Source organism: Bos javanicus, chromosome 21, assembly GCF_032452875.1.
Source record: "Bos javanicus breed banteng chromosome 21, ARS-OSU_banteng_1.0, whole genome shotgun sequence".
In the NCBI taxonomy this organism is placed as follows: Eukaryota; Metazoa; Chordata; class Mammalia; order Artiodactyla; family Bovidae; genus Bos; species Bos javanicus.
Window position 1 is genome coordinate 5,187,173 of NC_083888.1, and position 22,360 is coordinate 5,209,532.

At 45.6% G+C, this 22,360-nt stretch overlaps 1 protein-coding gene across 1 annotated transcript in view; it reads right to left on the reverse strand.

The window, feature by feature from the left end:
• Nucleotides 1-1,637: 1,637 nt before the first annotated feature.
• ALDH1A3 (aldehyde dehydrogenase 1 family member A3) overlaps nucleotides 1,638-22,360 on the reverse strand; it is a 42,064-nt gene continuing 21,341 nt past the window's right edge. The window contains exons 9-13 of the mRNA XM_061394224.1: nucleotides 22,141-22,325; nucleotides 12,848-13,012; nucleotides 11,358-11,515; nucleotides 10,468-10,542; nucleotides 1,638-3,549 (exon numbers count right to left, since the gene is read on the reverse strand). Of these exons, the coding sequence (XP_061250208.1) occupies nucleotides 3,477-3,549; nucleotides 10,468-10,542; nucleotides 11,358-11,515; nucleotides 12,848-13,012; nucleotides 22,141-22,325 (656 nt within the window). The 3' untranslated portion in view covers nucleotides 1,638-3,476. The remainder of the gene's footprint in view (nucleotides 3,550-10,467; nucleotides 10,543-11,357; nucleotides 11,516-12,847; nucleotides 13,013-22,140; nucleotides 22,326-22,360) is intronic.

Below are 22,360 nucleotides of genomic sequence, written 5' to 3' on the forward strand. Positions count from 1 at the left end.
CCTTCTGAAGGTGTGGTAGTTTCTTTTTTTTTAATTGGAGGATAATTGCTTTACAACATTGGGTTGGTTTCTGCCACACACCAACATGAATCAGCTGTATACACACATCCCCTCCCTCCGATCTTCCAGCCATTCCCACCCCTCTAGGTTGTCACAGACCAAAGGGTCTGAGCTTCCTGCGTCATATAGCAAATTCCCACTGGCTATTCATTTTACGTATGTAAAGTATATGTTTCAATGCTACTCTCTCAATTCTCTCCTCTTCCAGCTGTGTCCGCAAGTCTGTTCTCTATGCGTCTCCACTGCTGCCCTACGAACAGGTTTATCAGCACCATACTTTTTGTTGTCGTTCAGTCTCTCAGTCGTGTCTGAATCTTTGTGAGCCCATGGACTGCAGCACAGCAAGCTTTCCCATCCTTCACCATCTTCCAGAGTCTGCTCAAACTCATGCCCATCGAGTTGGTGATGCCATCCAACCATCTCATCCTCTGTTGTCCCCTTCTCCTCCTGCCTTCAACCTTGCCCAGCATCCTTCCCACCATCCTTCTAGACTTCATATATATGCATTAATATATATTTGTTTTTCTCTTTCTGACTTACTTCACTCTGTATAATAGGCCCTCAGTTTCTAGTCACCTCCCTTCAGCTGGGTATTCAGTTTCCACTGATATTTCTTCTGGGACACTTAAAAAATGTCCCTTATTATCAACCTTCAAGCTCAAGACAGGCTAGGAGCAAGAACTTCAAAAGGGCTCAGCCTGCCATTGGGAGAAGCTTGGGTGTTTCAAAGGGTCCACTTTTAGAGAATGTGCCAACTTACTGTCCCCACCCCAAAAGGCACTGTACACACACATGCACACACACACACCACAGCCACAGTGTATGTCCTCAAAATGGTTCCTGTCATGGTAGTGACAAACAAAGGAAATGCTGTTTTCCTTGAATTTTCTGCTCACATTCTGGTTGGGAAATGGAAGGTTTCTAAATGCATTCAAACATACACAAGGGCATAAATTAAGATGGATCTTATCCAAGGCTCCCTCAAGTTTTCTCTGAAGGGGTGGAACTTCGCCTCTACATGACCGAAATGAAATGGACTCAAAACGAGAGGCATGGTTGAACACGGTGGACCTAACCAAGTACAGAAATATTCTTCCTCTAACCTCAGTGTCAGTGTACGACTCAGTGATTGAGGCTTACTGGTCTGAAGCCTTAGAAACTCTGGATAATTTAAACACAAACACAGAGATCCTCACAGAAAAAAGTGACAAAAATGAATGCTTGTGCACACAGTTGCAGGATACAGTGTTTCCCTAAGTCCCCAAGCAGCCTTCCCCACATTTTCCACACTCACATCCTCATCGCTTTATGATAAAAAGGGACTCAGTAAGCTCAAATGACAGCTTTAACTTCACCAACTAAGATGCAGAGCCTTTGAGGCCAAGCTTGCTGCCTCATGCACCCCCAAAACCATAAAAGTGAGTTTCACACTCAAGTCCTTAAACACAGGACTTGATTGATTGAGCAAATGTAATTTTATCCTTAAGTGATTGAAACCACTTTATTGTAAGTCACTTTGTACCAAAGTTCTAAGGAAGAGAAAGGTCAGTCACAGAATTAAAAGGGGTCTTCTGGTCTTTAAATGAAAAAACATAGTTTTTTTTTCAAATATCTGATTTTATTTTATAGTTATTGCATCGTTGGACACAATCTGCAATTAGGGTCAGAATTCCCAGGCCAATAGATTTTTTAAAACCATACCACAGGAGTAAACCTTAAAAGAACTGGAGTCTAATACTAGATAGATTTCCATTTCTAAATACAGTATATTACAGAAGGTTAAATACATCACCTCTGTTTACTTACAACTATAAAAAGATACATTAACTCTACCAATTATAAATAATGTAGCATCATATTAAAGGCATTATTGTACAATGAAAGAATAAGAACCCTCTAATGTATTACTATCAAGGTTAATGTCTTTAGTTACTTGAGATAAAATCCTGAAAATTCAGCATATGAAGTCAAATCCTGATTTAACAAGTTACTGGTAGTCTAAGTGATGTGTTGTTAATTGATTGAGAGAAGGTGAATTGCATATTGCATATTTCCAACAGGAATGATAACCTCACTTCACATAAGACTTTCTCTATACATAACACTGGTTTTGACATAGACCTCCATTTTATTATTCTCCCCCCCAACTTAATTCTCAAACATAACTTAATTCTCAAACATAAGCACCATTAGAAAAGTACAAGTTAGTAATAGTAAAAGTATCTGAATAACACAATTGCAGTTTGGTTTTGTTTTTTTAAAGCTCCGTGGGACAGGTTCAGTTTTCCAAGCGGAAACTTGGAATTGCACATCCTTCGGGTACACAAAGAGGAAGGGAACACTTTTCAACCTGTCAGTGCAGTGCTTAAGCCACTCTAGTAGCAGACCCAGTTCCTCCCTGAAGTTCAGATGTTCTTTGTTAATTATCACTAATTAATATCAAAACAGGACTTCAAAAAACCAGAGCTGTATTACAACAGCAGTCTTTTCAATTGTGTATGTCTTATTCATCTAAAATGTTGATAACCCAACTGGAGAAAAGGAAAACTATATAGGGTTATCATAAATCAATGCAAGTGGTAGAAATGCCTAACTGGGAAAAGCACATTATGGCTTTAATTAGTAAAATCTGGGACTTAATGATCCTAGAATCTGTACTGTCAGAGCACTGGGTCTTTAGCAGTGATGGGGACATTTGCGACATTTCCTGCCTTGATTAAGGTAGACCATGACATGCATTAGATAAGCTCTTACAGTTGTTGATTTGGTTGGTCATATTCCAAAGGCTGTATTGGTTTTAAGCTGAGTCCCATGGTCAATGTCAAGATGCAGTCCTTGAAGACCATTCATACCAGGGCCTTCATGACCCTTCCATGGTACTTGCTTCCCCAAAGTCCCCCACATCAGATCCTCCCAACCTTGTTTTTAAAAAAAAAATTTTTTTTTAAACTTAGTGCTATTCCTTCCTACTGAGTAGTCGGTGGGGCTTGTTCTGTGGGCAGGTAATCATGAGGAACCCGCAGGTAGAGTCCTGTTTGCAGAACGTACAGGGAATTTTTTTTCCAAATCCTTACTGGAGTTAGAGTCCACAGAACATTTTAAAGTGATGGCTCGATACTTCAAATACCACTTCCTGTTGACAGTGCCCTGAACCTCCTCACCGTCCCAGGGATCTGGGGGAAAGCAGAAAACAGAGATGGCCCTTAGTCTCACCCCAGGCAGGACTGCAATTTCACACACAGCATTTCTGTCAATAAAGAGGAATGTAAGAGGAAAACAAAAATCGTTCAAATCCAGCAGATTTAAAGTCTCCAGAAGAAACTATCCCAGGAAGGTCAGAATGTAGATTTTTCTTCAGTAAGTTTGATCAGCCACATTCAGTTGTCAGATGTTTGAAGAAGGAACCTGCTTCTCCTTCAGGAATCCTTGTCATCAAGTTTGATGGTGACAGTTTTCACTTCTGTGTATTCAGCCAGCGCATATTCACCTCTGTGATCACAGAAAAGAGTGAGATATAAAATGGCACTTAGCCACTCTGCATGAACTTCGTTCTAATGCTTCAAAGGCGAGTACTCTGTTGGGCAGTCTGGAGTCTGAGCAAAAGGCCAAAAAATGAGGATTTAATAGAGTCTAAGGGCTGTAAGACCATCAGTAAGTTTAAGTATCTGGATGCGTAACTGAAGGTTAAATGCCAAGTTTTGTGTGTGCCTGTGTGTGTGTGTGTGTGTGATGCTTTTGAAATATTCAGGACTAAGGATTTGCCTTCAAAGGATGAAGGGGATTTAAAACAAAGTGATGAATTCCCTGGATGGGCAGTTGGGGAGGGGGGCAAGAAGAGAGCCTGTGTGGTGAGGGATGGGCAAGCTGAGGAGTAGATGGATAACTTCTGCAGATTTATAACTTCTGTGGGCAATTTGGAGCTGCTGGAAGAGACAAGAGAGACAGAGGCCCAAAGCTATTGACTGGGCTGTGGCCAGAGCATCGGTGAGAGGCAGGGCTAGGAAGGACCTGGAGCTGGTCTTGAAGAGCACAGCTGGGGACCAGCTGTGAGAAGAATGAGGCCCGGGCAGGGACACGGACGTTAGCACAGTGGACACGAGGGAGTCCACGGCCTCTGAGTCCATGTTTCTGATATGTGTCCCTTCCTGAAGTCCTGCAGAGCCCAGTAACCCGACTCAGGCTCCATGAATCATGCTTAGGGCCCCTTCCAAGAATTGAGAGGTGGCTTTGGATCAATTTAAAAGTCTCTGCAACCCTTGCTCTGCCATTATGTAAATAAGAATGTGTACCTGTTTAGGAAAAGAGGTAGCTGTTGAGGGGGCTACTGAGTCTCTGCCGCTAGAAACATGCAAGACAGAATCCCATCTCTTCCCTTAAACCAATGCTTTTCATAGTGTGGCTCCCTGACCAGCAGATCAGCCTCACCTCAGAACTTGCTAGAAATGCAGAGGTTCAGGCCCCCCAGGCCTTCTGTGGGAAGCAGAATAATGCCCGCCTCAAGGTGTCCTCATCACAAGTCACTGAAGCTTCGAACATATCATATGATGAAGGGGAATTAGGGTTGCAGACAGAATTAAAATTGCTAGTTAGCTGACTTTAAAATAGGGAGTGTATCCTGAATTATCTGGGTGGACCCAGAGTAATCACAAGGACCCTTAAAGAAGGAAGAGGGAGACAGAAGAGATTCAGAGGACAGTGAAACTACAGAACAGCTTAGAGAAATGCAACGCCACTGGCTTTGAAATGAAGGAAGGGGCTGCCAGCCAAGGAATATGGGAGGGAGGCCCTGGAAGCTGGAGAAGGCAAGGAAATAGATTCTTTCCCTAGAGTCTCCAGGAAGGAATGTAGCCCTGCAGACATCTTGATTTTAGCTAAGGGAGAGCATGTCAGATTTTCAGCCTTCAGGGCCGTAAGATAATAAATTCATGTTGTTTAAGCTCCAAATTTTGTGATTATTTATTATAGCAGCAATAGAAAATTAATACATCTATTGAACCTAGGAGTGGGACCCAGAAATCTGTGTTTTAACAGCCAGAGGATTAACAAGTCATTGGGTTCTGATGCAGCTCAAGTTGGATAACTACAGCCTTGGATCTATGCCGTCTAGGCAAGTTTTTTGTCTTCACTGAGCCTCAATATTATCATCTGTAAAATGGGAATACCATCACCTCCTTATAGTTAGAATTGATTCAAATAGAACAAATTTGCCTACTATGTGCTAGGTAAAAAGTAAATGGTAGAAAGGAATATTATTATTTTATTGCTAATGTGTCATTGAGATTCTTTGGTAGTGTCCTAAAACCAAATTCAAGGACCCATGATAATGGGTGAATTATTTTTTAATTCTTTTCTAAACACAATAAAACATAGAAGCCATATATAGAATGTTAAATCCAACTTTTACAGAGCAGAAAACTCCATTAAAAGCCCAAAGGCAAATTATAAACTGGAAAAAATTACATTTACAACACTGTGAGAAACAGAGTGCTGTTTACCTTAAAGCACAAAGAAGTCTTACAAACCAATTTTTTTTTAAAATGGAAAAATCAACAAAAGATATGCAGTCAGTCTGCAGAAAAAAAAATAAAGATTACCAATAGGTGTAACTAAGGTGCTCAATCCCTTACCATTAAAGAAACGCAAACCAAAAGAGTGAGGGGCCTATTTTTCCTATGCCGGATACCTGATTTGGGGAATTTCTTCTGAAAACAATTTCCCACAAGTGCATAAGGACTGATGCACAGGAAGAATATCAGCAGGTTTGAGGCAGCAAAACTCCTTGGAAAAGCACCAAAGTTAGTCATGGGAGCCCACCAATGAAAAAGACAGCATAGCCAAAGCATATTCATAACAGCACAAGTATTTTCCTCTCAAATAACTTGAAAACAGAAAAAAGCCATGCACGTTTACATCCTTTGTATGCATAGAAAATGTACAAAACCTTGAAATATGATAGATCTGATAGAGTGCCGGATGAACTATGGACGGACGTTCATGACATTGTACAGGAGACAGGGATTGAGACCATCCCCATGGAAAAGAAATGCAAAAAAGCAAAATGGCTGTCTGAGGAAGCCTTACAAATAGCTGTGAAAAGAAGAGAAGCGAAAAGCAAAAGAGAAAAGGAAAGATACACCCATTTGAATGCAGAGTTCCAAAGAACATCATGGAGAGATAAGAAAGCCTTCCTCAGCGATCAATGCAAAGAAATAGAGGAAAACAATAGAATGGGAAAGACTAGAGATCTCTTCAAGAAAATCAGAGATACCAAGGGAACATTTCATGCAAAGATGGGCTCAATAAAGGACAGAAATGGTATGGACCTAACAGAAGTAGAGGATATTAAGAAGAGGTGGCAAGAATACACAGAAGAACTATACAAGAAAGATCATAATGACCCAGATAACCATGATGGTCTGATCACTCACCTAGAGCTAGACATCCTGGAGTCCAAAGTCAAGTGGGCCTTAGGAAGCATCACTATGAACAAAGCTAGTGGAGGTGATAGAATTCCAATTGAGCTATTTCAAATCCTGAAAGATGATGCTGTGAAAGTGCTGCACTCAATATGCCAGCAAATTTGGAAAACTCAGCAGTGGCCATAGGACTGGAAAAGGTCAGTTTCATTCCAATCCCAAAGAAAGGCAATGCCAAAGAATGCTCAAACTACCACACTATTGCACTCATCTCACATGCTAGTAAAGTAATGCTTAAAATTCTCTGAGCCAGGCTTCAGCAATACATGAACCGTGAAATTCCAGATGTTCAAGCCGGTTTTAGAAAAGGCAGAGGAACCAGAGATAAGATTGCCAACATCTGCTGGATCATTGAAAAAGCAAGAGAGTTCCAAAAAAACCCCATCTATTTCTGCTTTATTGACTATGCCAAAGCCTTTGACTGTGTGGATCACAATAAACTGTGGAAAATTCTGAAAGAGATAGGAATACCAGACCATGTGACCTGCCTCTTGAGAAACCTATATGCAGGTCAGGAAGCAACAGTTAGAACTGGACATGGAACAACAAACTGATTCCAAATAGGAAAAGGAGTACATCAAGGCTGTATATTGTCACCCTGCTTATTTAACTTATATGCAGAGTACATCATGAGAAATGCTGGGCTGGAGGAAGCAAAAGCTGGAATCAAGATTGCCAAGAGAAATATCAATAACCTCAGATATGCAGATGACACCACCCTTATGACAGAAAGTGAAGAAGAACTAAAGAGCCTCTTGATGAAAGTGAAAGAGGAGAGTGAAAAAGTTGGCTTAAAGCTCAACATTCAAAAAACTAAGATCATGGCATCTGGTCCCATCACTTCATGGCAGATAGATGGGGAAACAGTGGCTGACTGTAGTTTCTGGGGCTCCAAAATCAGATGGTGACTGCAGCCATGAAATTAAAAGACTCTTATTCTTTGGAAGTAAAGTTATGACCAACCTAGACAGCATATTAAAAAGCAGAGACGTTATTTTGTCAACAAAGGTCTGTCTAGTCAAGGCTATGGTTTTTCCAGTGGTCATGTATGGATGTGAGAGTTGGACTATAAAGAAAGCTGAGCACAGAATTCATGCTTTTGAACTGTGGTGTTGGAGAAGACTCTTGAGAGTCCCTTGGACTGCAAGGAGATCCAACCAGTGCATCCTAAAGGAGGTCAGTCCTGGGTGTTCATTGGAAGGACAGATGTTGAAGCTGAAACCAGTATTTTGGCCACCTGATGCAAAGAGCTGACTCATTTGAAAAGACCCTGATGTTGGGAAAGATTGAGGGCAGGAGGAGAAGGGGACGACAAAGGATGAGATGGTTGGATGGCATCACCGACTCAATGGACATGAGTTTGGGTGGACTCCGGGAGTTGGTGATGGACAGGGAGGCCTGGCGTGCTGCGATTCATGGGGTTGCAAAGAGTCGGACACGACTGAGTGACTGAACTGAACGGAACCTAGTGTTACAGTGTAAAAATCAAAGTAGTGAATTTGTCAGCTTCATAAAGAAAAGCAAACCAAGTGATGGAATCATGCTGAACCAGCACATAACGAGTAAGTCCAATATGAAATCACTCCTGTAAGAGGAAGTGCAGGAACCACTTCATTCTTTTTATTCCTGCACTCACTGCCCTGCTCAAGTTTTTGTCACTTTTATTTGACCCGCTGTGGCATTTCCTAAACTGCTTCTCACCCAGTTTTGACCACTTGGGGCTCTAGACCATCCATAAGCCCAGTCTTTCTGCCACTGGACCTCACCAGAACACTGGGGCGCTGGTACTGCTGATTATAGAGTTCACCACTGTGTGCTCAGCACCCAGCATGTGCCCGGGGCATCAAAGGTACTCAGTAAATATATGCCAGTGAACAAAGAATGAATGCACAAAAGGAACACAATGGATGATGGAACAGTGGTTACTTCTAACAAATGGGATTGAGGGTCAAGGGAGGGGAGCCTTGACTTTCCACATGTCTCTACAGTGTGGAGTTTTTTTCCCTTACTGTATCGTAAAGCTAAACAAAGAACTAAGAAAAACAGCCAGGAGGAGGAGAAACTGCAGGCTTCGTTCCCAGATCTGCACAGGGGGAGACGTGAGGGGCCCGTGGGTGGCCAGCGGACAGCCTGCCGAGCCAGGAGTCTGGGGACGGGGAAAACCGTGGAATCCACCACATGGGGCTCCACATGGAAAAGGGGAACTTACTGCAATGTGAAGACATTAATTAGAGACAACTGAAAGTGGGGATTGGTTTTTGAGCCAGTTTCCGGGCTCCCTGTGGATTATGTAAAAGTACATTGTCAAAAGCTTTGGGAAAAATATATGCCAAGGGTCAAAAAAAACAGACATCCACAAAAGTCCCCGTTGCAGCTAATCAGCAGGGTGATACATGGACTGGGTGCAGCAGACACCGGGCCTGTCCCGCAGCGGACAGGCAGAACCACGGAGGAGGGGGGGATGCGGGCCAGGAAAGCAGGGAGAGGACACCGGGCCTGTCCCGCAGCGGACAGGCAGAACCACGGAGGAGGGGGGGATGCAGGCCAGGAAAGCAGGGAGAGGACACCGGGCCTGTCCCGCAGCGGACAGGCAGAACCACGGAGGAGGGGGGGATGCAGGCCAGGAAAGCAGGGAGAGGACAGAGGGTAGGAGTCAGCTGCCTAGGATCAGGTGGGGCCCACACACCCTTCCTGCAGCTCTGACACCCAAGGACACCTGCTCTGGGGACTGAAGTTTCTGCTGCGGGTGGAGGCTGTGCCTAGCCCCTAGAGGAGGCCTTGGGGGCTGCTGGCTGAGGCTTCAGCACAGAGGAGACAGATAAGGGGAGCCCAGGGAAACAAGGCTTTGCAGTGTGTGGGGTTTAAGAGTTCACCCTCGGGGGCTTCCCTGGTGGTTCAGGGATAGAAAGAAGCCACCTGTCAAGGCAGGAGGCATAGGTTGCTTCCCCGGTCTGGGAAGATCCCACATGCCACAGAGCAACCGAGCCCAATGACACACTATCGAGCCTGTGCTCTAGAACCTTAATTACCGAAGGGCGTGCCCCGGAGCCTCATGCCCAAAGGAAGCCACTGCAGTCAGAAGCCGCACAGCACAACGAAGAGCAGCTCCCGCCAGCCGCCGCTAGAGAAAAGGCCATGCAGCAGTGAAGACCCATCACAGCTAATGAATAAGTGAGTACACAAATTAATAAAAAAGAGTCCAGTCCCAGCTTTGTCACTTACTGGCAGTGTGACCTGGGAAGGCACAGGACTTCCCTGAGTTTTCTCATCTGAAAATAGGGATGGCAGCAGTACCCACCTGCGATGGACTGCACGTGTGTGTCTGCCTGAAATTTGCCGGCCCTTCATGTGAAGAAATCAGGAGGCGGGGCCTTTTATCTTGGGCCTGACACATTAGACCACAGCCTAGGCCGATGGGGCACGGCCTCCCAAAGGGCAAGACAGAAGGAAACCATGGAGGAGCGCGCAGTGTGACAGGCTGCTCTCAGCGTGCTGCAGGACCCCTCCAGGGAAATGCCCGAGACCCCAGGGTCCGTCCTGAGACCTTGCTAGTGGGCAGGAGGGCCACATCCTGACCACAGAGAGTGCCCATCTTCCCTGCCGTGGGCTTTCCCAGCCCTGCCCTGTCCTCATGCGGAGGTTCAAGCACCTGCTGCTGCACAGCTGCAATGGGCTGGGTGCTGGGGGTTGCTGAGGCTGGGGGTCAGTCCTGGGGCAGGATGGTGCAGGTGGGGCAGGGAGAGAGGGGCAGAAGACAGGGGGTCAGCCCAGGCCAGAGGGAAAGGACCACCAGCCTGCGGGTACAGCTGACCCAGGCTGGCACACACGAGCACAGGGCAGGGCTCTGGACCAAGCACCCGCAACTACCCTGTGGACCTAGTGAGTCTTCCATCTGCCCTGCGGACAGGCGTGCAGTGACAAGAACACTTACAGTTCTCTGCCATTCCCTGACATTTTGAAGCCACCAAACGGAGCCTGTGCATAGATGGCATTGTAGCAGTTGATCCTGGAAAGAGAACAGAGAGATGCTCGTGGTCACCGGGAGAGGACTGGGCCGGCCCTTGAGTGCTGTGGGCACTAGGTGCCAGGTGCAGAGCATTGCCAAAGCGATGGTCTGTGTCCAGGTTTTATACCAGGAAAGTTGTGTTTTCAATCTCTGCCTTCTTGCTCTCACCACCAGAAACTAAAGTTTGAATATTGTTAAGTATAAATCTTCTCACGGGGGTAGGAAGGAAATGACAAGGGGAGAAAAAGAAGCGAATTTTGCTGAGGGAATAAGAATCAGCTCTGAAAAGAGACAGGATTCATTTCAAAGTTCTCCTGCTTCTTGGCCTCCAATTCACATTTATCTTCTAAGATTATCTTTAAAATGAGGATAGTGTCATCAGCAGATGAAAGAGAGACTTTCATCTATACTTTGCACAAGAACATGTGCTGCACTTAGAATATAAAGGGGAGGTCCAACGCACTGGTCAAGAGCACCAGCTTCATCAGAGCTGAATGGCTGGCTCTGAGCTCTGCTCTGCCGTGTGCTGGCTGTGTGACCCCGGACAAGTCACTCAGTCTCTCTGCATCTCGAGTCCCTCAGCTGTGAGAAGAGATGATGACACCATCCTGCTCAGAAGGTGGTCACAAGGAGGGGGCAACATGCTCAGACGTGTGTGGTGCATAACGCAAGTCGGAAAGCTCTCTGCTCACAGAAGGGTAAGGAGACTGGAAGGCCAGCAGCTCGGGGGCTGGGCACTCACGCTTTACTTACCAGAAGGGTAAGGAGACTGGCTGGCCAGCAGCTCAGGGGCTGGGCACTCACGCTTTACTTACCAAACAGTTCCAGACTCTAACGCGGAGGCCAGCTTCAGTGCTTTATCGAGGTTTTTTGTGAACACAGCTGCCGTGAGTCCATATTCAAGGCTGTTTGCTCTTTTGATCACTTCTTCAATATTTTTGAACTTCAGTATTGGTTGCACTGGTCCAAAAATCTATGATTAATTGGAAGGATGGCAATGAGAGGCTGCGGAGTGAAGCGTGTGTGCCCTGAGCAGGCACCTCCTTCATGTATGCTCTTTTCACACACCCAGTGCTCACACCCATGGGAGAGAGTGAAGGACAGCACCCAAGCATTCTTTTTAGCTGTGCGATGGTTGAAATCTGAAGGAAAAGACTGAACTAAACAAAAGTAAAAAATAACCACCAAAATACTATGTTGGTTGGAAGCCCTCTCACTGTGGTCAGGGCATCTAGAGGTCCCAGCCTCAGAGGAGCCTCTGCGTGTTGGGACGCACAGACAACTCTGAAAGTCATCCCTGGAAAGTTACTGTGAAGGGTGTTTGCAGGCACAGACTATGGGCCCTGGCCTCTGTGCTGTGTGTTCTATCAAGGAAGATGCCCTGAAATGTTTCCCTAATAATTCCCAGGGGAAGGAATGAGGCTGTGTTCCTCACCATCTGCAGCACAGCAAATAAAAGGAAAGAGTTACGAACATTCAGAGGTAATTTTGAAAGGAGCCTGTAATGGATTCAGTGTTCAGCACCACAGCTCAGGAGGACAGTGTCAGCCTGCCAAAATACCTCCCCGGTTCCCAATGAGCTTCTCTCACAGAGGTTAAACAGCTGAGTCTCATGCCATCACGGTACAGTTAGTAACTCCCCCAAATCTCAAGAAGAATGTGTATAAACAGCTCATACCAGCAAGACTCTGGCAGTGATTCCCTCTTTCATGTGCCCCCAAAAATGCCACAGCCTGGAGGCCGAGCACCTGGGACCCAGGTGAGAACCACTTCCAGCTAGCTTAACAGTGGCCCCGAAAGACAGAATTATACTCTTACGGGAGTTACCCTAATTTCCACCACTCCAAGGATGCCCACGATGGACAACTTCTAAGAGACTTCTAGTCAGGACAGGTCTTTGGGATGAACAGTTGCCATTTAGGTTTGGTCTGGTGGAGTGAATGAGGCTTTGGGCCCTGAATCCCTGGCTCAGTTTCTGGTAAGAGCACAGGCTCTCCACCCGCAGCTAACCTGAGGACACGTCAGAGCACAGAAGAGGGACTGTTGTTCCCAGAGAGGATGAGCAAAGCATGGAAGTGGGGGTCAGGACAAGCTCTACACAGTTCATGGGTCCCAGGGCAGGACGACCGCCCAGAGGACTCCAAAGGAGAGGGAAAAGACCTCAGAGCAAGGAAAACACTCCCTTCCCAAAGGCTTCGGGGATCCCTTGGCCCTGGAGAAGGCTCTTTTTGAAAGGCCCAGCCCCTTTCCCCACTCCCAGGGCCCCAGCTCGCACAGGACATGGTTTTCCTCACAGCCTGCTGACCTCCTCTTTGGCAATCCGCATGGTGTCCGTAACTTCTGAGAAGACGGTGGGTTTGATGAAGAGCCCCCTGTCTTCCATGGCGGAGCCCCCACATTCCAGCTTGGCTCCCTCCTTCTTTCCGCTCTCGATCAGATCGAGGATTTTGTCGAACTGCTTCTGGTCAATCTGTAAAACAGAGAGAAGTAAGCTTGGCTTCTTTCTGAATGCTGGCTGCCAGCGTTATGTGTCCAACAGCCTCCTATGTGGTGGCTGACCTCATTATGTTCTAGCCAAGACAAAATTCATGGACCAGATGTGCCTTGTATGCAAATGTAGCTCCAATGCACAAATCTAGGTTCTCTGGGGCAGGGGAGAGATGGGCTGTTCTCATCCTCTCCAGGTATGAGTGTATTCATACATCTGACCCCCTCCATGGGTGCTGTGTGCTTAGTCGCTCAGTCAAGTCCAACTGGACTTGCGACCCCCTGGACTGCAGCCTGCTAGACGCCCTTGTCCATGGGACTTTCCAGACAAGAATACTGAAGTGGGTTGCCATTTCCTTCTCCAGGGGATTTCCCCAACCCAGGGATCGAACCCACATTTCCTGTGTCTCCTACATTGCAGGCGGATTCTCTACCCACTTAGCCATCAGGGAAGCCATGCTCTTAAGCAAATCCATGGGTGAAACAAAATCTGAAGTGGTTATATTCTTGGTTCTAACTCTTGAATCTTTCTAGGGTTGTCAGATTTAGCAAATAAAACCACAGGATACCCAATTAAATTTGAATTCCTAAAAAAAACAAGAAACGATTTTTAAAGTATAAGCAAATCCCAAACAATATTTGGGAGATACTTACGCTAAAAATGTATCCACTGTTTATCTGAACTGGGTTGTCATTGCTTAGTTGCTAAGTTGTGTCTGACTATTTGTGACCCCATGGATTGCAGCATGCCAGGCTTCCCTGTCCTTCACCATCTCCCAGAGTTTGCTCAAACTCATGTCCATTGAATCGGTGATGCCATCCAACCATCTCACCGTCTGTTGCCCCCTTGTCCTCCTGCCCTCAATCTATCCCAGCATCAGGGTCTTTTCCTATGAGTTGGCTTTTTGCATCAGGTGGCCAAATATTGGAGCCTAAGCTTCAGCATTTGAACTAGTTGCCTTGTATTTTATCTGGCAAAACTGCACACTGCTCCTAGGGCACCACAGATCAGAGTGTAACACTTACTGGAATTCTCCATCCACAGGGCAGAGAAGTGAGAAATAATGCTGACGACCTTACTCATCACCCATGGATACAAAATAGAGGCTCAAGGGGGTAGACAGGCTGCTCCTGGTTGGCGGGGAGCCAGCTCATCAGAAGAGCTCTACTTTCTGCCACTTTGATTAAGGGGTCTCCTCTGCTGGAGGGTACCCTATAAATATCCAGCTTGTGGATGCTATACTCAACCAGCTGGCAAAGGGCACCTCTCTGGGAGACTCAAGGTGGGGAAGTGCTCTCCCCACTTAAAATGGTCCTTCTTACCAAGTCCATGGGAACCTTGTTCTTACCATGACTCTGTTGTAAATCCCTTTCACTCTGGCTGGGAGAGACAGAGTTTTGTTAGACAGGTTTGCTGTAGCTGTGAGTTTCAGGTAAACAAGTGGCTCAAATTAAGCAAATTTGAATAAAAAAAATAAGTAAACCTAAGGAGAAAAGGAAAGATATACCTATCTAAATGCAGAGTTCCAAAGAATAGCAAGGAGAGACAAGAAAGCCTTCCTAAGTGATCAATGCAAAGAAATAGAGGAAAACAATAGAATGGGAAAGACTAGAGATCTCTTCAAGAAAATTAGAAATACCAAGGGAACACTTCATGCAAAGATGGGCTCGATAAAGGACAGAAATGGTATGGACCTAACAGAAGCAGAAGATATTAAGAAGAGGTGGCAAGAATATACAGAAGAACCATACAAAAAAGATCATAATTCCCAGATAACCATGATGGTCTGATCACTTACCTAGAGCTAGACATCCTGGAGTTCAAAGTCAAGGGGGCCTTAGGAAGTATCACTATGAACAAAGCTAATGGAGGAGATGGAATTCCAGCTGAGCTATTTCAAATCCTCAAAGATGATGCTGTGAAAGTGCTGCATTCAATATGCCATCTAATTTGGAAAACAGCAGTGGCCACAGGACTGCAAAAGGTCAGTTTTCATTCCAATCCCAAAGAATGTTCAAACTACCTCACAATTGTACTCATCTCACATGCTAGAAAAGCAATACTCAAGTTCTCCAAGTGAGACTTCCACAGTATGTGAACTGAGAACTTCCAGATGTTCAAGCTGGATTTAGAAAAGGCAGAGGAATGAGAGATCAAATTGCCAACATCTGTTGGATCATCGAAAAAGCAAGAGAATTAAAAAACACATCTACTTCTGCTTCATTGACTACTCTAAAGCCTTTAACCGTGTGGATCACAACAAACTGTTGAAAATTCTTCAAGAGATGGGACTACCAGACCACCTTACCTGCCTTCTGAGTAACCTGTATGCAGTTCAAGAAGTCACAGTTAGAACCTGACATGGAACAATGGACCGCTTCCAAATTGGGAAAGGAATACATCAAGGCTGTATATTGTCACCCTGCTTATTTATTCTATCCTGAGTACATCATGTGAAATGCCGGGCTGGATAAAGCACAAGCTGGAATCAAGATTGCCAGGAGAAATATCAATAACCTCAGATATGCAGGTGACACCACCCTTATGGCAGAAAGTGAAGAGGAACTAAAGAGCTTCTTGATTAAAGTGAAAGAAGAGAGTGAAAAAACTGGCTTAAACTCAACATTCAGAAAACTAAGATCATGGCATCTGGTCCCATCACTTCATGGCAAATAACAGGAAACAATGGAAACAGTGACAGACTATTTTCTTGGGTTCTGAAATCACTGCAGATGGTGACTGCAGCCATGTAAATAAAAGACACTTTCTCCTTAGAAGAAAAGCTATGACAAACCCATAATACATATTAAAAAGCAGAGACACTATTTTATCAACAAAGATCTATCTAGTCAAAGCTATGGTTTTTCCAGTAGTCACATATGAATGTGAGAGTTGGACCATAAAGAGAGCTGAGCACCAAAAAATTGATGCTTTTGAACTGTGGTGCTGGAGAAGACTCTTGAGAGTCCCTTGGACTGCAAGGAGATCAAACCAGTCAATCCTAAAGGAAATCAATCCTGAATATTCTTTGGAAGGACTGATGAAGTTGAAACTCCAATACTTTGGCCACCTGATGTGACGAACTGACTCATTGGAAAAGACCCTGATGTTTGGAAAGACTGAAGGTAGGAGAAGAAGGGGATGACAGAGGATGAGATGGTTGGATGGCATCACCAACTTGATGGACATGAGTTTGACCAAGCTCCGGGAGTTGGTGATGGACAGGGAGGCTTGGTGTGCTCCAGTCCATGGGGTCGCAAAGACTTGGATATGACTGAGCGACAATGCAAAGAAATAGAGGAAAACAACAGAATGGGAAAGACTAGAGATCTCTTCAAGAAAATTAGAAATACCAAGGGAACATTTCATGCAAAGAAGGAGTTCAATAAAGGACAGAAATGGTATGGACCTAACAGAAGCAGAAGATATTAAGAAGAGATGGCAAGAATACACAGAAGAACTGTACAAAAAAGATCTTCATGACCAAGATAATCACAATGGTGTGATCACTCACCTAGAGCTAGAAATCCTGGAACGTGAAGTCAAGTGGGCCTTAGAAAGCATCACTACGAACAAAGCTAATAGAGGTGATGGAATTCAAGTTGAGCTATTTCAAATCCTGAAAGATGATGCTGTGAAAGTGCTGCACTCAATATGCCAGCAAATTTGGAAAACTCAGCAGTGGCCACAGGACTGGAAAAGGTCAGTTTTCATTCCAATCCCAAAGAAAGACAATGCCAAAGGATGCTCCAACTACCGCACAATTGCACTCATCTTACACGCTAGTAAAGTAATGCTCAATATTCTCCAAGCCAGGCTTTAGCAATACGTGAACCGTGAACTTCCTGATGTTCAAGCTGGTTTTAGAAAAGGCAGAGGAACCAGAGATAAGATTGCCACCATCTGCTGGATCATGGAAAAGGCAAGAGAGTTCCAGAAAAACATCTATTTCTGCTTTATTGACTATGCCGAAGCCTTTGACTGTGTGGATCACAATAAACTGTGGAAAATTCTGAAACAGATGGGAATCCAAGACCACCTGACCTGCCTCTTGAGAAACCTATATGCAGGTCAGGAAGCAACAGTTAGAACTGGACATGGAACAACAAACTGGTTCCAAATAGGAAAAGGAGTACATCAAGGCTGTATATTGTCACTCTGCTTATTTAACTTATATGCAGAGTACATTATGAGAAATGCTGGGCTGGAAGAAGCACAAGCTGGAATCAAGATTGCCAAGAGAAATATCAATAACCTCAGATATGCAGATGACACCACCCTTATGGCAGAAAGTGAAGAGGAACTAAAAAGTCTCTTGATGAAAGTGAAAGAGGAGAGTTGAAAAGTTGGCTTAAAGCTCAACATTCAGAAAACTAAGATCATGGCATCTGGTCCCATCACTTCATGGAAAATAGATGGGGAAACAGTGGAAACAGTGTCAGACTTTATTTTTGGGGCTCCAAAATCACTGCAGATGGTGATTGCAGCCATGAAATTAAAAGATGCTTACTCCTTGGAAGGAAAGTTATGACCAACCTAGATGGCATAATCAAAAGCAGAGATATTACTTTGCCAACAAAGGTCTGTCTAGTCAAGGCTATGGTTTTTCCAGTAGTTATGTATGGATGTGAGAGTTGGAGTGTGAAGAAAGCTGAGCACAGAAGAATTGATGCTTTTGAACTGTGGTGTTGGAGAAGACTCTTGAGAGTCCGTTGGACTGCAAGGAGTTCCAACCAGTCCATTCTAAAGGAGATCGGTCCTGGGTGTTCTTTGGAAGGAATGATGCTAAAGCTGAAACTCCAGTACTCTGGCCACCTCATGTGAAGAGTTGACTCATTGGAAAAGACTCTGATGCTGGGAGGGATTGGGGGCAGAAGGAGAAGGCGACGACATAGGATGAGATGGCTGGATGGCATCACTGCCTCAATGGACATGAGTTTGAGTGATGGACAGGGAGGCCTGGTGTGCTGCAATTCATGGGGTTGCAAAGAGTCGGACATGACTGAGTGACTGAACTGAACTGAACTGAATTGAGCGACTGAACTGAACTGAATGGTGCATTTGGATGACTCTGTCCCTGAGGCACAGGCTGGCTTTCTTTGAAAGAGTGGGCACAAACCATGCAAGCCCCTTTACCAGTCATCTCATGAAATGTGGATTCAGTGTTAAAATACCAACATGATCCATACCTCACACTTTGTACTAGGATAGATTCCAAATAGATCAAAGACTTAATCATGAAAGGTGAAGTCATAAAAAGTCTTCAAATTCTCTCAGGTGGGAGAATGCCTTGGTGAAACAGGAGTGCTGATGGCCTTTCTATGACTTGAAATGCAGAAGCCAAGAAGAAAAGATTAATAATTTTGAGTAAGTAAAAAAGGAAGGCAAAAGCATCATAAGCAAAGTCAGAGGGCAAAACAGCAAACTGGAAAAAACTGACAAGTCACATAATAGATAAAGCTAATCTCTCTAGGATGCAAAGAATTCTTATAAGTGACAAAAAATGATCAGCAGTACAAGTTAAAAATATGCAAAGCACTCGCATGGTTGATAGAAAAGGAAACATAAATGACCTTTAGACATAATACTAACATGTTCCTCTTTACTCTTATAAGAGATATGCCATGCTGTGCGCTGTTCTGTGCTGTGCTCAGTCGCTCAGTCGCGTCCGACTCTTTGAGACACCATAAACTGTAGCCCACCAGGCTCCTCTGTCCATGGACTTTCTCCAGGCAAGAATACTGGAGTGGGTTGCCATGCCCTCCTCCAGGGGATCTTCCCATCCCAGGGATTGAACCTAGGTCTCCTACATTGCAGGCAAGTTCTTTACCAGCTGAGCTACCCGGGAAGCCCATAAGAGATATATGTACATTAAAAACAAATGAGATATCATTTTGAACTATCAGATGGGCAAAACCCCACACGTATTCTGTTAGTAAGGCTGGAGAAACAGGCAGGCTCATGCAAGGTTGGTGGGAGCATGAGTTGGTTCATCCTTTTGGAAGGTAAATTGGTGACGCTTATAGAAATTACAAATGTTCCCTCACTCAGCAATCCCACTTGGGCAGTTTGTCCTGTGGATTTCCTTGCACACATGCAGAATGACATACTCCGCAGTGCTGTATGTGATTGCACACACCCACAGACTTATCAGTACATGTTTCTAAAATTTTATTGGATTCATACAGTGGAATTCTATGTACTTATAGAAAAGAACAAGGCAGGTTCCTGTGATTTGGCATGGCACAGAAGGCTCTTCAAGTTTCTTGTTAGGGGATAAAAATCAAGGTGCAAAACAATATTGTGTACAGGTATCTGGGGTAAAAACAGGGGAGACCAGAATTCATATTACATTCTTGTATACATACTCAATTTTGGTTGTATATACAAAAATTCTGAGACTTTTCACCTAAGAACTAAGTACACAGGATACCCATGGAGGGAAGCATAATAACCATGTCTATGAATGAATGGAAGGGAGCTTTCTCACTATTGACCTTTATATGTATTTTGGCTTTTGACCAAGTGTATGTGTATGCGTGCTCAGATGTGTCTGACTCTGTGATCCCATGGACTGTAACCTGCCAGGCTCCTCTGTCCATGGGACTTTCCAGGCAAGAATACTGGAGTGGGTTGCCATTTCTTCCTCCAGGGGATCTTCCTGATCCAGGGATCAAATCCATGTTTCCTATGTCTCTTGCATTGGCAGGGAGATTCTTTTCCACTCTGCCACCTGGTAAGCCCCCCATGTGTATGTACGGCCATCTCAAAAAGTAATTCAAATTACAACAGGCCTGGTAATCTGGTAATTTCTCTCTGGATGAACCAAGTCTTGGGTTAAAAGCCAGGATTGCTCTTTCCTCCTCTTCGGAGACCAAGAGATTTGTGGGGCTTCAGCAAACTACAGATCTTCAGTGGCCGCTGACCATGTTCTGCCTCCAAGACCATCTATCCTGCAGCCAGCACTAGGTCTCCCTGGAAACTCTACCCATCCAGATTGACTCTCCCTGGTCAGTCTGTGTGAATACGTTGTTTAAATCTAATAATCCTCCATGAATGTCAGCTTCCGTCTCACAGTGCAGAAGAACCTGCTATGAAGTGAGGGCTGTGCCAGAGCGCCACACCAGAGATAGAGAAGCAGGGCCCAAGGGTAGCCAAGGCAGTGAGCAGCTCTGCTGAGAGGAGAGGGTGGGGAGGACTTGGGACCCTGCCCTGCACCAGGTGGCCTGTGTGAGTCCGTGCATCTCTTTGCTCGGTTGCCAAATAAACTTGAATAATTTTGGAGCATGCCGGCTGCCTGTAGTGGACCCTGAGCTGGTCAGCTAGTTGTTTTACTAGCATGAGATAGACAGGACTATTTAGACAGCTGTAAATCCTCTCAGAGTAAAATCTTATTAACGTAGATGAAAAGCACTTTGGGAGGAAAAAAAAAAAAACTCAGCAGCATCCCTAAATAATACGCTGAAGTTAGATGGCTTAAGGGAGTTTTCAATAGGACTTTCAGCAGCATCAAAAGCACTGATGAAATCAACACCACTCCGCTCTCTTGGAAGAGATTTGTATATCTGGCTTCAGAAGTCAAGCCTGAAACCTTGGAAAGAGACTTACGATTAATGATGGGGTAAAAGGGATTCCTTAGGATGGATCAGCTCACATATTTCCCACGGATTCTGGATTAGCTTCACAATCACAGCAGATTCGATAATGACTTGTGGCCATGTCTGTATGCAGACCTGAAATCCAACCAAGGCCGCTGGACTTTGTCTCACTGGCCACTACTAGGTTGGGGGTTGAGGCCTGACAGGAAGCGGAGCGTTGGCCACAAGTAGAGATATTCCTCTCCACCAGGATCACGTGGCACCAGAGCCCCAGCATGTGGGCTGGGCCAAGGCAGAGGTGGGCGCTGCGGCCAGACACACACCTTTTCCACGTGGTCCTCCCCACTCCCCAGCCAAGGCTTCCCCCCAAGGATGGTCAAGCAAGACCTAACTGATGTGGCTTGAAGTCACGTACATTCACTTCCACCTAGCTTAGGAAGCCTGCTGTTTACTGCCTCTCCCCTTAAAGAATAAAAACTTATTAGATGCCTTGAAATTTCCTTAATATGCATCAATAGCTCTGTCTTCCAGATGAGGAAACTGAGGTTTGGCAGGAGCCTGTGGTTTTCACAAAATTCCAGAGCCAAACTTGTCCTCAGTTCCACGGCTTCCCGTGGAAGCACACAGGGCCAACACAGTGGGTGAGTCGCTAGTTCCTGGGACAGATGCAAATGGGTGAGTCCTGACATGTGATTTGAAACTTCCTGGCTGGAGCAGGACTTTGGCTACAAGTAAAGTGGGTTGCTGTTGAGCTCCATTTCAATAATTCATGTGATGGTTAGGCTGTCCTCTTTTAAATATTTATCCGTCTGCTGCCCTGCACAGTTAGAAAGTGATACAGGATGTGCCCTCTTCCTGAGGTTATTAAACCTCGGCGTTATGATCATTTTCATCCTGTTGTTAGCTTCGCAAACCAGGCCGCCAGAGACATGTTCCTGCTGTTCAGAGATGTAGCCCGATCCTCTGAGCCCTCTCTGCTGGGATTCTGATGGTCACCTCGTCCTGTAACTCCCATGGGCTGGGAGACCGCTAGGCCTCTGACTCCACCTGCCACTTCCTGCAGGTGCCACTTCCACCTGCACTCTGCTGCCTTTCAGCCAGGCTTCTAACTCGCTTCTGCAGAGAGGCCAGCTAAGCAAGCAGCCTCTGCCTGCGGCTCTCTCCTGGGGACACTGCGGCTCAGAGAAGAGGTGCCTCTGGCTGGGGGGTGCAGGCACACAGGCTTCTGAACCAGGAATGCCTCCCTTCTGCCAAGGCCCAGAGCTCAGTATTACCTGCCGTGAAGAGTCGAGTGTCTGCGTGTCCACTCTGATTTCATAACCCTACCAAGGTCTGACAGGACTGAACTGTCAGTCAGCATTGGAACAACAGCCCTCAGTGGGCAGGCAAGCGGGTAAGGGAGCCCTCGCTTCAAGAAGGACCCTGAAGCCAGGGAACAGCTGAGCTGCGCAGGGCCAGAGCCCTGCTTGCTTAACCCCCCAACTTGCACTTGGGACGTGACGCCTCAGTTACCTGGGGCCCCTGTTCGGTCCTGACGTCAAAGGGGTCTCCAACCGGCCGCTTCTTGGCATACTCCACGCTCCGCCTGACAAACTCGTCATAGACCTGCTCCTCCACGAACACCCTGGAGGCGGCTGTGCAGCACTGGCCTTGGTTGAAGAACACTCCCTGATGGGCGCACTCCACCGCCAAGCTCACTGCAGGGAGGGGCGGCGGGGAGAGGAAGCGATTA